The following is an 18,183-nucleotide window of genomic DNA, read 5'->3' on the forward strand; positions in this document are numbered from 1 at the left end:
CGGTCAGAGCAGCACGCTCCGTTTTGCGTAACTATTGTTAAATCCCTGTAGAACCTGAACCGTGTAAGCTAGCGCAATAATTTGTTTTGCATATGAAACCGGAGGAGTTGTACTTACATCTGATGCCATCAGCTTGTCCTCGGTCACGGTTTCGTTCCACATATAGCTTTGCAAAAATTGCATAAAAAGCGCTTGCAGGAACAAAAACATAATATTCCAGAAACAGGCTTTGCCGTTCCTATCAGCTGTTCGTAACACTTCCCACAGTAAAATGATGCACATGCTGTTTTCTTTGCAAATTTGCATCATAGGATTGTTTTTTGTTTTTCCTGCAGTATATAAAAATTGCTGTATCTCAAAAATAAAACTATGAAGACACTCAAAATAAATTTCCTGTGGTGGGAAACTATTTTTTGCAACTTTATTGTATTTAAAGTTTTGAGGGATAAACCTCTTAAACTTCTCCAAGTAGAAATATATGTAAACAAAACAAACGCGATTTTCAATTTTTTTTGTAGTTTATTGCACTTTTTTGCAATTTATGTAATTACTATGGACTTAATGCATACATATTATTAAAATATGGGCTATAACAGTTGTATTGATGTATAGCAACTTGAAATGCTCCCAAAATGGCACTACAGCATGTAAAAAAATAATATAAGCTCTGGTGGACTTGGTTCTATAGTAGGTCTTAAAGGGTTAAATAAATATCGTCAAATAATCGTGATCTCAATTTCAGTGAAAATAATCGTGATTATCATTTTTGCCATAATCGAGCAGCCCTAATTCACATTCTCCTTTTTTTTTTTTTTTCTCTCACTACACTTCATATGACAAAAATTGCAAAATGCAGCTTGTTCGATGTTTTTCATCTTATCAGTTGTGGCATTGTTGCTTGATGACCTCTGTGCCATCAAAACAACATTTCAAATTTCTTGTCTCTTTAAAAAAGAAATGGTGTGCTTCTTTTCCTATGGGAGGTTTTTGTGTGCGTCTCTCTGTGTGCACGGACTCGCTCTTATTGTGAGCTATAACATTCTCCTGTGGCCTGGTTCCTGCCCTGTTTCTCCCCCTTGTAGCTGCCAAAACTCTTCAGATCTTTAACATTGAGATGAAGAGCAAGATGAAGGCGCACACCATGACCGACGATGTTACCTTTTGGAAGTGGATCTCTCTTAACACAGTTGCACTTGTGACTGACAATGCCGTCTACCATTGGAGCATGGAGGGTGACTCACAGCCCGTGAAAGTCTTTGACCGGCACTCTAGCCTGGCAGGCTGCCAGATCATCAACTACCGCACTGATGCCAAGCAGAAGTGGCTCCTGCTCATCGGCATCTCAGCTCAGGTAGTTTGTTCTGCATGTGTTCTGGTTTAACAAAAAACAAAGCCAAGGTTCGTAATCTATGCGGTCATAATTACCTTATGCATGTTTATATCTTTCATTCTGGGGGGGTTTGTTTTTTCTTTCAGCAAAATCGAGTGGTGGGAGCCATGCAGCTGTACTCTGTTGAGAGAAAAGTTTCTCAGCCCATTGAAGGCCATGCTGCCAGCTTCGCCCAGTTTAAGATAGAAGGGAATGCAGAAGAGTCAACTCTGTTCTGCTTTGCTGTCAGAGGCCAGGCTGGAGGGAAGGTGACTGGTTTTTACAAACATAATTGTGAAAAGTGATTTCTCTCGTATGGTTTTGTTACAAATGTTTTGTCCTCATCATAGTTGCACATCATTGAAGTGGGAACCCCACCAACTGGTAACCAGCCATTTCCTAAGAAAGCAGTGGATGTCTTCTTCCCTCCAGAAGCCCAGAATGACTTCCCTGTAGCCATGCAGGTATGTTTGTGTGACATCAGTAGCATGAAAGGTAGTACTAGGTTGGCAAAACTGCAGTTTATCAGTGTTTTAAAAGACCAGTTTGGCTGATGTGTGGTGATGTTTTTGTTTTTTAATTGTTCATAATTTCTTTTACTGACAAGGAAATCTCTGTTAGAATAACTTTATAGAGCGCCAAATCACAATAACAGTTGTCTCCAGGTGCTTAACCACCAGACCACTTGTCCACCAAATAGTGATGTACAACAAACATCAGCCACTATGGTTGCTAAATGTCATCTTATTTGCTGGTAGGCCCATATTTTTCATCATGGCTGGTCATCCGTGTATCTTACACACATGAAACCCACACTTTCAAAAGCAAGTCTCTGATTTCTGTAGACGTCCCTGACCTCTCACTGAACTCAGAAATACACTTTGAGTAGGTACTGTTTTGGTGATGTTTCAGATAGCAATGCACAGCTTTATGTAACATCACTAAATTGGTTTTTGACAGATAAGCTCAAAGCACAATGTGGTTTTCCTGATTACCAAATATGGCTACATCCATCTCTATGACTTGGAGACTGGCACCTGCATCTACATGAACCGCATCAGTGGAGAGACCATCTTTGTCACCGCTCCACATGAGGCCACCTCAGGCATCATTGGGGTCAACAGGAAGGGGCAGGTAAGAATGTCACGATGTGCTAATTCTAACTGCTCATGGAAATTAAAGTGATGCCTGGAGTTGCTGTCTTGTTCATGTCGAAACGGAACGTGCAACCGTATATTTTCCACTCAGTTTCCTAAAAATCTGTATATAATATATCATAACATCTTAATTTATAGTTCAATTTTACTATTTAAATCTTGTTTCATCTCTAGTCCTAGTAATATCCAGCAAATATGACGCTGGGCAACAACAAACATCAGCTGACAGCAGCATCTCTTTGTTTGTCTGTTGTCATCAGGCAGGTTCACTTTGCCAGGAGTCATTATAAATAATCCAAGGTGTAGTGTTTCACAAACAGAAAGCAGCGACTGTTGCGTCTTACTGCTTTTCTGAAGCAGAACCAGAGAAGAGAACTGGATACAGCTAGCTGATGAATAATGATCCAGCCAGGCCACACACCACATGAATAATTGAGCGCAGAGAGGAAAGCTGATCTCAGACTGTGACAGATCTCACAGTCTGCCAGAGCAGTGTGTGTGTGTGTGTGTGTGTGTGTGTGTGTGTGTGTGTGTGTGTGTGTGTGTGTGAGTGTGCTTGTGTGTGTGTGTGTGTGTCACAAGCACACAGAGACAGTGATCTGAGAGAGAATAGGCCGCTGTCTGCGCCACTTACTGATTCTGGTTAACTGGGTTGGTTACCAGCAAAATTAGTAATTGGATACTGAGTAATAAATTACTCCAGTGCTATATACTTCCATCAAGTAGCCAGGTGAAAGGAAAATTGGTCTCAACTAGACTAGCAGCATAATGTTCACCGGGGGCGGTTAAATCAACATAACCATATTTTTATGGAAATGTCGGGGAGTAGAAAAACATCATTATTACCTCGTAAACATTTCAGGTGGGAAAACATTACATTATCATACAGTGCTAAGATATTGAGCTCATGAATGTAAAATCAGTGAGTGCACGAGGAGAGTATCCTGGCCTGTCAGTGACATGCATTGATTATAGGTGTAGCACTGAACTGCTGCACAGAAACCCGACAGGGGTGGAGGAGGTAACATGGAGAATTTAAATGACAGAGTACGGGTGGAAAAAGGCCCATGTCCCATCAGCGTGTGATGCAGAGTGGGAAGCACATCCTGGTGCTCTCTGTCAGTGTAGATCCTCTCGGTAGTGTCTGCCTGAAATGAGCTTTGCTATTTGTTCTTGGTGGATCTGTCTCAACTAGGTTTATCACTTGATACTTGATATTTTTTTCCTAGCATTTAGGAACAAAATGTTAGGCCACCCTGGGCTTAGTGTGCAGGCTGGTCTCCCTCATGATAGTAATTATCGGACTTTAATATCAGCCTCTACAAGCGTACTCTCCTCTGGACACATGTAGTGCGCACTGAGCAGAACACAGGATGAACACTAGGAAACCTTTTGTTAAACTCCTTTTCCTTCTTTTTTGTTTATTTTCATGTATTTACATTTCCACATTACTTCCATTTAGTCCAGTAACATTATAGTAAGTGATCCTGCTTGAGTAGTTGCCAGACTTCACACACAAGCCCTGTGTTACACTGAGCCACTAAAATAACATTTGCATTCAGCACCCATATCCCAGTGCTAGACTGAGTTTAATTTCATTGCACATACTTAAATTTAACATCTTGACTACTGATTTATTTATTTTTGGTTACCTGACAAAAGTGTATTGAATCATGCCTCTGTGGTCATAATGTATCTAAGATGAGTTAAAGTACAAAAGACTGTTTTTCCAATCAACGTTTCATTGTGTATTTGACCAAATCTGTGAATCTGTTCCACATGCCTGACATAAACTTCACAGATTGACTTTGACTTTAAAAATGTCTTTTCCTGTGGCACAGGTTCTGTCTGTCTGTGTGGAAGAGGAAAACATCATTCCCTACATCACCAACGTGCTGCAGAATCCAGATCTGGCTCTCCGCTTAGCTGTCCGCAACAACCTCACGGGAGCCGAAGAGCTGTTTGCACGCAAGTTCAACAACCTGTTTGCTGCTGGCAACTACTCCGAGGCCGCCAAGGTTGCTGCTAATGCACCAAAGGTACATTAGTGACTTCCATGGTCTTTTACTGCCCGTTTTGTCTTTTATCATTGCTTTATGGCTTTTCTCATATTCTGCTGACATTTCTTCACTCAGGGCATCCTGCGCACTCCAGATACCATCCGTCGTTTCCAGAGTGTTCCCACTCAGCCTGGCCAAACCTCCCCCTTGCTGCAGTACTTTGGTATCCTGTTAGACCAGGGTCAGCTCAATAAGTTTGAGTCCCTGGAGCTTTGCAGGCCTGTCCTCCAGCAGGGGCGAAAGCAGCTTTTGGAAAAGTGGTTGAAGGAAGACAAGGTACTGTACATCCATCTAAGCGCCAGCTCGCAGGAAGTCGCTCTTCCTGAGCTGCCTGTTATGTTTACACAACTTGCCTGTTATCTTGGATCAAGCAGGATCACGTGATATGCAAGGAATTTAGGAAGTCCCCTTCAGAAACTTTGAATCTACAAATTCTCCATGGTTAAGAAAAAAGTGAATTATGCATTTGAGTTGATTTTCATTCACTTAATATTTGCTATATTTTCTATATCAGTGGAGAACCAATCCCAACAGTTTTAGAGAAGTCCATCAAAGTGTTAATACTATAATCTAGATCAGATCTCTAATCCCTAAACCTAACCAAGGAAGGTAAAAAGAAACTAAAATCCGGCAGAACAGCTTGTGATAAAAGACCGAAACAGCCCGTGAAGGCACACAACAATGTGTCCCGCTGGTAAAGTTTCTGCCTTTCCTCAGCCATCCCTCAAGACTTTATTTGAAGCAGTGCATTGTCAGGGATTGTAACATCTAGTCCTTTTACTGAAACAGTGTTAAGATTTTTTTTATTGTCATACATTTATTATTTGCATTTAAACAATGTTTTTTTTTGGTTGTTGTTGTTTTTCATAATTGTCTCTCTTAAACGTCTGATGCTTCTTGTGTATTCCAGTTGGAGTGTTCTGAAGAACTGGGTGACTTGGTGAAGGCGGTGGATCCTACCTTGGCTCTCAGTGTGTACCTGAGGGCCAACGTTCCCAACAAGGTCATTCAGTGCTTTGCAGAGACTGGTCAGTTTCCTAAGATTGTCCTGTACGCCAAAAAGGTATGTCTAAGATTGCATTTGGCCATTACTTTTAATTATCTGTACTCTGGATTTTATTTATTTTTTTAATCTAGTTTAATGAAATTGGTTCTGACCATTAAGTGGAGTGGAGAGAGCTTGTTGGTTATTGTAGCATTTTCTTTCTTTGTTCCAGGTCGGCTACACACCAGACTGGATCTTTCTGCTCAGGAATGTGATGCGGATCAATCCAGAACAGGGCCTGCAGTTCGCACAGATGCTAGTCCAAGATGAAGAGCCACTGGCTGACATTACACAGGTAGGATATGAAGGATATGTAGTGATGCAGTATGTTTTTATTTTTGATACAGTAGTCCAACAGTTATTTTATTTTGAAATTGTGTTATGTGACCTTGAGGTCACTTAATTATCACTTTCTCTGTGATTAACAAGTCAGCCTGAAATTGTCCCAGAATGTAAACAAATAGAATTTTTAAGTGCAGAATGAGTTTACAGCTACAATGCAGACTTTATTTACAGTAGGCATGGCTGCAAACCGTATATGTGTGAAGTTAGAGAAGCATGTGCTTTCTTAAGTGAGTGAATGAATAAAACACGCTTAATGTTGTTTTCATGTTTATTTGTCAAGTACTTGGTAACAAATAAACAACTGACCAATACAAAGGACAATAGTCGTTGTTGTGCTCTGGAGCCTCCGTGATCTCAGTGTTAGGGGCACATTAAGCGGTTCTCTGGCTGCCGCAGGTTCTGGTCAGTGTTTCTCTAGCTAGCCTCAGAGCAACAAGGACTGCTGTCACCAGCTGCAGTTCAAGAAGGTGGAGTTAGCTGTATTTGGCCACAGAACCAGAGCCTCTCTGGGATGGCCTGAGAAAGACATTGAGGACCACTACAACAACAACCCGGCCACACAGCAAGGAGTGCAGGACAAGAAGGGTAGCTGGGTAGCATTAGCTGAACTTTCAAAATAAAGGCATGGGTGTTTCAGTAGTAAATTGAAAAGGATGTCATCATTCTGTTAGGCAGAAATGACAACTTAAAAAAAAAATACTATTTGGTGTTTATTATTGTGTCATATACTTATGCCTGCCTACTTCAGTGTGGAAAACACTGAATAAGTTTATTGAGCATAAGTATTAGAGATGGCACGACACCACTTTTTTATGTCCGATACCGATATGACTCTGATATATTGTATTTTTTAATCAATAAAACTGTTGTTTTTTAAAAATATTTTGTTCATACTGAAGTTTAAAAAAACCCACTAAAGCTATTCTGTTAAACCTGTATGCAAAAAATACACTGCACCCAAAATATTTCATAGTTCAGCAATAATGAGCAAATAAACTTAAACCTGCTCCATCCTCCCTATTCTGGTATTTTAAAGAGTATTTAGCAGAAATATTAAGCAACCAAACTAATAGGGTTGCAAACTCCCAGCAAAAATAATAGGAAACCACCCCCCACCCTCCGCCTCGTGATACTTAATCGACGTAATCAACCATAATTTAATGCACGTGTTTAAAAATAAAAAGCACAGAAATAAATTATTTTTCTACAATAATTAAATAGATTCAACATCTTTCTTCTACAGAGCTGCAGACTGCACAGATGGTTCCCAAAGGACAAAGTACTATAGCTTACTAGGGTATATTAGACTTAACAGTTACTATATACAGTAATGGACTTCTATATATTTTACATCAGATTAAAACTTTGGGTGTAAGATTCAGATAATTATTTATTAAAAGCTCAACATTTTAAATGAGAATAAGAAAGAAAAGTATGTCTTTGTGCCCCCTTTTCCCTGTTCATGCCCTGCTGGCCCCCCTGGCTAAACTTTGCTAGATCCGCCCCTGCACAGTTAGGTCAGCTGTAGAAAAAGATCCTGGTGTAGAAAGTAATATTAAATACAGTCTAACAACAGCTTATCAAGCTTAAATGTGCTGCTGTTGTTCAGCCGCTGGTTTCCTCTTTCTGGTGCAAAGTGGGCCAAAAACAAACGAGAGACGGCCTCGCGACAGAAAAGCCGATCAGCTGATCATTGATCAGTTTCATGATTGAAGGAGAGGGAGAGAGAGGCAGTCGCTCCATATATCGGGAATGCTTTACAAACATTCAGAGATGAACTTACACACTTGCTTTCTTCTCTCTGGGATACCTTCCTCCGAGATGAAATGCTGGTTTGGTAGCGAGGCTCTAAATGCTCAACTAGGGCTGGGCGATATATCGAGTTTTTAAAAAATATCGATATATTTTTATACGAGATATAAGATGTGACAATATCCTTTATATCGATATAGTCTATGTTACGTTATAACTATACTTGTGGAGCCGCAAGTTTGCCTCTCTTTCGTCCACTTTTGTCTTTACGCAACGTTACTCGGCCTCGCCTCTCCTTCACTGAACACAACTCCCCCTCCTCCCCCATCGCTTCACCTGCAGGAAGCGACAAGATGGACACGGCAAATCTCTGTTAACGAGTTACTGCACATCGACCCGTGCGTGGGGCTGGACACCGTCAACGTGTTAGCTAGCTAACCACGCTAACGAGCTAACCACGCTAACGCCATGCAGCCCAGAGGCGCTGCACGGCCTAAAATCCTTGCATTCTCTCAAAAGTTGACAGCGCACCTTATGTATGAATTTTGGTTGTGCTTGATGGCCGTGAACCGATTTTATGTGGAACACGGCGCTCAGCAATCTGTCAAAAATGTTTTATTACGACTTTGGTAAGCTACGGTGCTGCACCGCTTGATGGATTGTCAGAACATTACGGCTGAGCCTCGCAGAGTGATACGTACTGTGCTTCAACGTAATATTACCCTACTGTGTATAAGGACCATAAATGGCACCTGTTCAGAGACGTGGTTACGAAGAGGATTTCAAACTCAATGCTGTCAGTCACAGAGTAGAAGTTGGGAACAGAGCAGCTGTGAAATCTGTCTTTGTTACTATGCTCAGCGTCTTTTAGTTTACATTTTGACTGCACAATTGTGAGCTTTTTGTTATGCACAAAAACAACATTGTTTTCTTTTATTTATGGAGCATTATTATTTAATAAATGCTCATAATTTATTTTTGAGTAAATTTTATGTACATCTGCTCTATGTTAATAAAAGTGCCTGTGTGACATCTGGGACACAGCTTTGACTAAGAACTCTCATTTTGTTCTTACTTTATGGCTTTTAAAAAAAAATATCGAGATATATATCTTATATCGCCGTCCAGGTAAAAAATATCGAGATATGAATTTTGGGTCATATCGCCCTATGCTCAACCAGACCGCCGACAGGTCTCGCACGCCACAGCCGCTCTATCACATGACGTGTACTGGTCCGACGTGCTACGGTTATGAGCTGAGTTACGCCGTGTCGCAAGTTTTGTGAGGTGCTTTTTTGATATTTAATGGATCGGGCTACATTTTTTTATTTCTCTCCGATATCCGATCCAGTAATTTAGGTCAGTATCGGAGCGATACGTAATATCGATCGGTCCATCCCTAATAAGTATATAATATACTAGTTTTTAATGGTGGAAAACACTGAACAAGTTTGAGCACACGTTTATGTTTCTAAATCTTGCCTTTCACATGGTATAAAGGAAATTCACCTCTTCCTTTACTTCCTGCCTGTGCATAACCTCCGTGCTGCAAATGTCAACCGCTGACACAGCTCGTGTTCCTAAAGTGCAACAGAGCAGCTGATAGGAACACAAATCATTGCATCACAGGCAGGCTTTTTTTTTTTTTTTTTAAACAGTTACTGTATTCAGACAACTTTCACTTGTCATTGCAACTTGTCTAAAAGCTTTAGAGAACTGTGTGGGCTGCATTCCTCACATTTAATCCTTTAAGTGGTGCCGAACATTAGACTGCTGACAAGAATGTTGGGTTTATATCAAAGGTGAAAGCTGCAGTAAATAAGTGCTACCATATTTGATACAAACAGGCCTTTTTTGTTGTTTTTTTTAATACTTCTCAGCTGTACAAGTGTAGTCAAATTTTTGGTTTATTTCTTACCTGTGGTTCTGTTTTTGTCCAGATTGTGGATGTGTTTATGGAGTACAACCTGATTCAGCAGTGCACATCATTCCTTCTGGATGCCCTGAAAAACAACAGACCCTCAGAAGGACCTCTCCAGACTCGCCTGCTGGAGATGAACCTCATGCATGCACCACAGGTAGACCAATATGCACACACTTGAAAGAATGAAATGAATCCATTTGTTAAGCATGAATCACTGTTTTCTAATGATTCGTCTCATGGTGTAGGTTGCTGATGCAATCCTGGGCAACCAGATGTTCACCAACTATGATCGTGCCCACATTGCCCAGCTGTGTGAGAAAGCTGGACTCCTGCAAAGAGCACTCGAGCACTACACTGACCTGTATGACATCAAGCGTGCTGTGGTGCACACACACCTGCTCAACCCAGAGGTAGGCTTCACTTACCTACACAGTCAAAGTGTTTTCCCATCTGGCAAATGTGTCATTGCTTGCTGTAGATTGTACAGCCTCTGAATTAACTTTTTTCCCCCCCACACAACCTCCAGTGGTTGGTGAACTACTTTGGCTCATTGTCAGTGGAAGATTCTCTGGAGTGCCTCAGGGCCATGCTCTCAGCTAACATCCGCCAGAACCTGCAGATCTGCGTCCAGGTGGCGTCCAAGTACCATGAACAGCTCACCACACAGGCTCTCACTGAACTCTTTGAGTCCTTCAAGAGCTTTGAAGGTGAGACATAAAAATTCATTCTTAACATTCTTTATTATATCAGTAATCCATAATCCAGCCAATACAAATAGCTCACTTGTACCTACTGCTCAACATGGTTTTTAGGGTTTTCCATTAGATGGTAGTACCTGCTACCAGGTACTTCTTTAATACCTACTTGACCGGGGTTCCAAGCAATCTGAATGTGTGACGTCAGCAGACTACATGCCACTGCTTGGCTAGTCAGTGGCATTACACAATGAGTCATGAAAGCATCTCCTTCACCAACATCAAAATTGCCCTTTTTGAAACCCAGTAATAAGGGACAAGCATTTTAGATGGTACTCGATTATCAGGGAAAACGAGACGATCTGAGTAGGTACTAATAGGTAAACTAATTGGGGAAGAACAATATTTTAATGTCAGCAATGTCCCTATCCACATGGATCCCATTTGAAGCTTAATTTTAACTGTGTGTTCCCCTCAGGTTTGTTCTATTTCCTGGGCTCTATTGTAAACTTCAGTCAGGATCCTGAAGTTCACTTCAAATACATCCAAGCTGCCTGCAAGACGGGCCAGATCAAAGAGGTGGAAAGGATCTGCAGAGAGAGCAACTGCTACGATCCTGAGCGTGTCAAGAACTTCCTCAAGGTAGTGACAGGGATGACTGGAGCGATCAAACACTGACACAAGCAGCTTTTATGACTTTGACTCTTTTAATTTTTGTTATTCTTTTACCCTCGCCCGTTATTTCTCAGTTGGTTCCTACTGGTGCTTGTTTGTAACCTGTAACGCTGTCAGAACTTTATCAGTAGTTTTATGAATTTAATGTTGGGTTGATCAAAAGTTTAAACTCTCCTGAAATCTCTATTTTATAATCAGACGTTGCTTACAGTGCATAGTCTGTCTTTATATTTTATAGAAAAGCCAAGCTGCACACATTGACAGTTTACCTGTATTTGTTGCAAATTGTTCAACCAGCAGTCCTGATGGCAGTCAATTATCTTTTGTCCTTTTCCTCTTTTGTCTTTGGAATGGCAGGACATGTATCAGGTAAATCTATTCCTCCCCACAGTGCAGGATTCATTCCCTGCTTTTCTTTCACCCCTTTCCCATTATTTTCAGACACATGATTGAAACTGGGATTTGTATGGAGGCGTATATGTTTATACACCACAGTCCATACACCTGCTGGGGTGTATCTATGTGTAGCCACTGATCTATTAACTTTACGTAGTCGTAGTCATTCATTGGCTCTCGCGTGTGCAGGTAACGGTGACCGTGTTAGGCTCCTTTACTTCACATTTAAACACAGAAAGTGTCGGTTTGTGTTGTGTGTAATCTTGTAAGGAGCTTTTTTTCTAGTGCAGCATGTTGTTGGATAGTCGTGTCAAGATGCACAATCCCAGTTTTGTTTTTTAAATCCTGTGGATGGCAGCAGTGTTTCAGTACTGCTTAGTGAGAACTGGCATCTCTGCTTATTAGTATGAAGGAAGTTTATTGTTCTTTAGTGCGAAACACACACGTTGTTTTCAATAGTTTGACCATCCCTTTAGCCTCCCTAGCTAACAAAGCCAAGACGCTTGATTTTGTTTCTATGTGGTTTTTTAACTGATTAAGTCCTGATACTTTTAAATAACAGACATTTTTTGGTGATTATAATTATAGAGGGCAGAAACCAAACCAATCTAAACATTTGACTGTGTACAGATTCACTGACTACACTCTCTTCCCCATTACTCTGTGATGCACAGGAAGCCAAACTAACTGACCAGCTCCCACTCATCATCGTCTGTGACCGTTTCGACTTTGTCCACGACCTGGTCCTCTACCTGTACCGCAACAACCTGCAGAAATACATTGAGATCTATGTTCAGAAGGTAAGAGTCAACACAGAGACATTTAGTTTTCAGAGCACGGTTCATTCACAGATCAAGGAGAGATTTATTGTGAAATCTTTGCTTAGGTAAATCCGAGCCGTCTGCCTGTGGTGGTTGGTGGCCTCTTAGATGTGGACTGCTCTGAGGATGTCATCAAGAGTCTGATCCTGGTTGTCAGAGGACAGTTTTCCACGGATGAACTGGTCGCTGAGGTGGAAAAGAGGAACAGGTGCTGCACACATTCAACTTATGTTATTTTCTAAAACATAATTAATTTTTACCTGACACTTATTCTTCAGTGTAATTCAGGGAGCTGTATGGACGTTAATGAGTGAATATCAGGAGGGAAACTGTGATGCAGATGTTTACGGCTTCTTTTGGAGCTGGCTTTTGTCAAATAACTTTTTTTAATCATTTGAAATAAAAATTTATATATACATATATATGATTTATATTTGTATAATTGTATTACTCATCGTTTACAGCTTACTGAAACTAGATTTGACCCAAGCGTCAAAGCTGTATACGTAGCCAGGGATAGTTCTGACGTCCGCTGTCCTTGCAGGCTGAAGCTGCTCCTGCCCTGGCTCGAGTCTCGTATCCATGAAGGCTGTGAAGAGCCAGCAACCCACAATGCTCTGGCCAAGATCTACATTGACAGCAACAACAACCCTGAACGCTTCCTGAGGGAAAACCCTTACTATGACAGCCGTGTGGTGGGAAAGTACTGTGAGAAGAGAGACCCCCATTTGGCATGTGTAGCTTATGAGAGAGGACAGTGTGACCAGGAGCTGATCAATGTGAGCAAGATGATTTGATGCCACCAGTCCAAGTTTCAGCCAATCCAGTTCTGTTGTTGTGAACTTAACTGTAGCACAAAGCACTGTAATTCTTTCTTTCTTCCATCAGGTCTGCAATGAGAACTCCCTCTTCAAAAGCTTGTCTCGCTACCTTGTACGACGCAGAGACCCTGACCTGTGGGCCAGCGTACTCCTGGAGACCAATCCCTACAGGCGACCACTTATTGATCAGGTACGCACACAAGTTCTGTGGGTTTTTAATCTCCCTGCCCGCCAGCACTGCTTCTCTAAAGTTACTTACTTTGTGCTGTCAGGTGGTGCAGACAGCACTGTCAGAAACCCAGGACCCAGAGGAGGTTTCGGTCACAGTCAAGGCTTTCATGACTGCTGACTTGCCCAACGAGCTCATTGAGCTGCTGGAGAAGATTGTGTTGGATAACTCAGTCTTCAGTGAACACAGGTGCTGTAGTGCTGTACTGTTCATCCCGATTATTTTAAAACTGCACAGAAATCCTGATCTTTTTCTTTCTCCCACAGAAATCTGCAGAACCTGTTGATCTTGACGGCCATCAAGGCTGACCGTACTCGAGTGATGGAATATATCAGCAGGCTAGATAACTATGATGCCCCTGACATCGCAAACATTGCCATCAGTAATGAGCTCTTTGAGGAGGCCTTTGCCATCTTTAAAAAGTTTGATGTCAACACCTCTGCTGTGCAGGTCTCTTCTTATTTTCTCGACACTTGGACAAATAATCGTATTACCTGAAGAAGGTTTGATAATACTTCCTGTCTGCCTCCTGCCCCACAGGTGCTGATCGAGCATATTGGCAACTTGGACCGAGCCTATGAGTTTGCAGAGCGCTGCAATGAGCCCGCTGTGTGGAGCCAGCTGGCCAAGGCTCAGCTGCAGAAGGGCCTTGTTAAGGAAGCCATTGATTCCTACATCAAGGCTGACGACCCCTCTGCATACATGGAGGTGGTACAGGCTGCTGATACGAGTGGTACGCAGAATGGTCTCACTAAATTAGAGCAGGTTTTAGTGAAGGCTGTTAGTTGTGTGCTCGTGCCACTTTAATTGAAAGCAATTAATTAATCAATCAATCAATTACATCGACTGTGTTATCGGGTCTTAGATGGCAGCCTGTGCAGTAGCTTTGCTTGTGCAGCAGATATGAAAGGATTACTGTGAAAACAGAGCAACAGCCTCATTAATGTAAATATGTTGCAGGTAACTGGGAGGACTTGGTCAAATTCCTGCAGATGGCTCGTAAGAAGGCCCGCGAATCCTACGTAGAGACCGAGCTGATCTTTGCTTTGGCCAAAACCAACCGCCTTGCTGAACTTGAGGAGTTCATCAATGGGCCCAATAATGCTCACATCCAACAGGTTGAGCTCACTCTCACGCAGAGTCACTCACGCTCTGACGAGCCGACGGGTCATCGATGAAATAATGTTTATTGTACTTTTTATTTGCTTTAGGTTGGTGACCGCTGCTATGATGAGAAAATGTATGAGGCCGCTAAACTGTTGTACAACAACGTTTCCAACTTTGGTCGTCTGGCTTCAACCCTGGTGCACCTCGGAGAGTACCAGGCTGCTGTGGACGGCGCCCGTAAGGCCAACAGCACCCGCACCTGGAAAGAGGTGTGCTTCGCCTGTGTGGATGGACAGGAGTTCAGACTGGCGCAGATGTGTGGTCTCCATATCGTAGTGCACGCCGATGAGCTGGAGGAGCTGATTAACTACTACCAAGTAAGAGATCGATGAGAAGCATTATTGTCCTTAAAATAAATTCAGAAGTTTGAAATCTGGCATAATGATTTTGAGGTGTGCAGCTCTCGTAGCTTAGCCCAAAAATGAGCAAACATTTGACGACCTCCCATCGCTGTTGTTCTCTCTCAGGACCGTGGTTACTTTGAGGAGTTGATTACCATGCTGGAGGCCGCCCTGGGCCTGGAGCGTGCTCACATGGGGATGTTCACAGAGCTGGCCATTCTCTATTCCAAGTTCAAGCCCCAGAAGATGAGGGAGCATCTGGAGCTCTTCTGGTCAAGAGTTAACATCCCAAAGGTCCTGAGAGCAGCAGAGCAGGCTCACCTGTGGGCCGAACTTGTCTTCCTGTATGACAAATACGAGGAGTACGACAACGCCATCATCACCATGATGAACCACCCGACAGATGCCTGGAAGGAGGGCCAGTTCAAAGACATCATCACCAAGGTACAGTTTAATTGGATATCACAATCACGACTTGTTTTTTTTTTCTTCCCAACAAGGATGCACAACGTTGACCGTTTGTGTCACATTAATGTAGCAGTAAAATCTTGGCTGGTCTGGTACGAGTCAAGCTAATTACAATTTTCCAGCAGTCTGCAAAAAAACAGAAGCCAATACATTTATCTCCTAATGCAGTGTTTTGTTTTTATTAAACAGATTTGTTTAGAAGCATGAAATCATTTCTTTGCTTCTGTGTGTGCTGTAGGTGGCCAACGTGGAGCTGTATTACAAAGCCATCCAGTTCTATCTGGAGTTCAAACCATTGTTACTGAACGATTTGCTTATAGTGCTTTCCCCCAGACTGGACCACTCACGCGCCGTCAACTTCTTCACCAAGGTACATGTTGTTCCATGTCATAATGATTCAGATGCATCAGGCTGGTTTCCTCTGTGGTTCAAACTGGGCTGAGCACTGAGCGCACTTGTGTGTTAACAGGTGAAACAGCTGCCTCTGGTCAAACCGTACCTACGGTCAGTACAGAACCACAACAACAAATCGGTCAACGAAGCACTTAACAACCTCTTCATCACAGAGGAGGACTATCAGGTGAGTAACTGTGGATTTAGTTCAATGTTCTGTTATTTCAAAAATACCCACCTCACGCTTTCATTTTCTGCGTACTCCTGCTAGGCACTGAGAACATCAATAGATGCCTACGATAACTTTGACAACATCTCACTGGCCCAGCGCTTGGAGAAGCACGAGCTGATTGAGTTCAGGAGAATCGCTGCCTACCTGTTTAAGGGCAACAACCGCTGGAAACAGAGCGTAGAGCTCTGCAAGAAGGACAAGCTTTATAAGGTGCCCCTTCCGTTTGAGTGCTCAGGTTAAGGTAAGCAGGTGTGTTGCACTCTTCCTGACCCTGTGTGTGCTGCCTCTCGCTCTGCAGGATGCCATGCAGTATGCTTCAGAATCCAAAGACACAGAGCTGGCAGAGGAGCTGCTGTCCTGGTTCCTGCAGGAGAACAAGAAGGAGTGTTTTGCCGCCTGCCTGTTCACTTGCTACGATCTGCTACGACCTGATGTGGTGCTGGAGACCTCCTGGAGGCACAACATCATGGACTTTTCTATGCCGTACTTCATTCAGGTCATGAGGGAGTACCTCAGCAAGGTGAGTCGGCTCTTCTCGGGTTTCCTGTTAGATGGTCACTCAAAAGATCTGAGGACACGTTGGCACACGAGGAATCCTCAGTGAAATAAAACTTGCACAATTTTGTCTGATTACTTTGCATCTCCAGCCGCCTCTGTCAGTTTGTTTTTTTTAAATGTTCATCTTCTGTGCTGCTCCTCTTCTCTTTCAGGTTGATGCAGTTAAGGAACAGGTGACAGTTTAAAGCTCTGTGTTTGATCAGCATTCAGTTTAGGAGATTGCAGCCTGGAGTGTGCATGGTTTTAGCTCTAATGCTCTTTGCGCACTCAAAAACTGATCAGTCGGTCAAACTGGTTTTGTAATTGTTGGGCAACTATCCATATAGGCTGTAATACAAAACTTGGTATAGCCGTAGCATGTAAGTAAGTCTTATTATTCAGTATGTTGTTCAGTGGCGTCGACGCAGTGATTTGAAGCATTCCTGTGAAGTTGTGTTGCATTCTGATGCTTGGGACTTGATGCATGTGTGTTAACCAAATAAAAGTCTTGCTCATACAAACCTGCAGGCTGTTGGTTTGCCCAGCTTCATGCACAAGGCTTTGAACGATAGGAAGCACCTGAAGTAACCTGGCTCCGCCTCTAAATAAGCTGAGTCTTACTGCTGCAGCAGTGTGACACATACAGCATGAGACACTCAGCAGCTTTGTCTCACTGCTTTTAATTAAAGGGCTGCTGTTTGTTACACTGCATGGACAAACTGAATGTGCACACGGGGTGTGGAAGTAAACTGCTGAGGAAGCCTTTATTGCTGTGTTTTAGAAACAACATGCATCCAGCTGCTGCTGCTTTCCCCTTTGGACCGTAGAAGTCCATTCTGCATATTGCTGCTAGCAGTTATCTGACTCACTGCTCAGAAAGGTTCCTCCTGCTCTCACTTGTATTCATGTATATTGCTGGTTGACAGGAACTGACTTATTTCCTGCCTCTGTGAGGCAGAAGCAGGGAAACACTGGACCATCATAGCAACCCCAGTCTCAGCATTTATGCCCAAAAAAGATGTTAAAACAACGACTGCTGTTTTCGACTGCAGAAGCCGTTACTGATATTCACGTTTCATTAGTTGACTATTAAGAAATAAAGGGCAACTGCTTTTGCTACTAAACGTAACTGAGGATGTCATAAATGGTTGTATTTTTAAAATCATGCAAAATATGGCACTTTATTAACGTTTTTATTGCAGTTGGAGGTTCTCAGTTGCCTCTGTGGGTTCATGTGATCCCACATTGACACGTATCGTTGAGCTCGGGGCTCTGAGGGCTCGCACCATCTGCTGCAAGAGTCCATTATTGTTAAGAGATCGTGTGTTGACCCCTACTTTTTTTTTTCCTGACCTTGAACTGTGTAAGTTTCATTTTTAAGGGTTTCAGCGTTTTGCTAAATGTATTCATGTATTCTGTTTGCAGGTAGATAAACTTGAAACCTCAGAGTCTGTAAGGAAAGAGGAGGAGCAGGCAACAGAGACGCAACCCATCGTCTACGGTAACCTCAACATCCACTTATCGTGATCAGTATCCAGGAGAACGCTTTGCTTTCTCGTCTTTCACTTTGTGGTTCCAGGGTCTTCTGTAGTCACTCGGTTTAATCACTGTGAATTCTTTAAGTCATGAAAGGTCCTGAAAACCTGGCTTTAACTTGTTGTTATACTTCTGATGACATAAAAATAAAACCAGCTTCCAGTCTAAGCTTTTAAATCTGAACGAGGAAACAAAAACAAATGTGCATGTGTGACATGTT

General features: G+C 42.4%; 1 protein-coding gene across 1 annotated transcript in view; it reads left to right on the forward strand.

Annotated features, from left to right (window-relative positions):
* The window catches only part of cltca (clathrin, heavy chain a (Hc)), a 34,451-nt gene that overhangs the window by 15,046 nt on the left and 1,222 nt on the right, over positions 1-18,183 (forward strand). The window contains exons 3-29 of the mRNA XM_026181103.2: positions 1,083-1,351; positions 1,477-1,638; positions 1,720-1,833; positions 2,330-2,503; positions 4,368-4,565; positions 4,662-4,862; positions 5,497-5,649; positions 5,804-5,926; positions 9,669-9,806; positions 9,898-10,062; positions 10,179-10,359; positions 10,826-10,989; positions 12,093-12,218; positions 12,305-12,447; positions 12,784-13,018; positions 13,128-13,250; positions 13,333-13,478; positions 13,556-13,739; positions 13,830-14,022; positions 14,250-14,407; positions 14,501-14,773; positions 14,924-15,241; positions 15,504-15,635; positions 15,735-15,845; positions 15,930-16,100; positions 16,189-16,410; positions 17,853-17,928. Coding sequence (XP_026036888.2) covers positions 1,083-1,351; positions 1,477-1,638; positions 1,720-1,833; positions 2,330-2,503; positions 4,368-4,565; positions 4,662-4,862; positions 5,497-5,649; positions 5,804-5,926; positions 9,669-9,806; positions 9,898-10,062; positions 10,179-10,359; positions 10,826-10,989; positions 12,093-12,218; positions 12,305-12,447; positions 12,784-13,018; positions 13,128-13,250; positions 13,333-13,478; positions 13,556-13,739; positions 13,830-14,022; positions 14,250-14,407; positions 14,501-14,773; positions 14,924-15,241; positions 15,504-15,635; positions 15,735-15,845; positions 15,930-16,100; positions 16,189-16,410; positions 17,853-17,928 — 4,653 coding nt within the window. The remainder of the gene's footprint in view (positions 1-1,082; positions 1,352-1,476; positions 1,639-1,719; positions 1,834-2,329; positions 2,504-4,367; positions 4,566-4,661; positions 4,863-5,496; positions 5,650-5,803; positions 5,927-9,668; positions 9,807-9,897; positions 10,063-10,178; positions 10,360-10,825; positions 10,990-12,092; positions 12,219-12,304; positions 12,448-12,783; positions 13,019-13,127; positions 13,251-13,332; positions 13,479-13,555; positions 13,740-13,829; positions 14,023-14,249; positions 14,408-14,500; positions 14,774-14,923; positions 15,242-15,503; positions 15,636-15,734; positions 15,846-15,929; positions 16,101-16,188; positions 16,411-17,852; positions 17,929-18,183) is intronic.

This window comes from Astatotilapia calliptera, chromosome 10, assembly GCF_964374335.1.
Source record: "Astatotilapia calliptera chromosome 10, fAstCal68.1, whole genome shotgun sequence".
Taxonomy (NCBI): Eukaryota; Metazoa; Chordata; class Actinopteri; order Cichliformes; family Cichlidae; genus Astatotilapia; species Astatotilapia calliptera.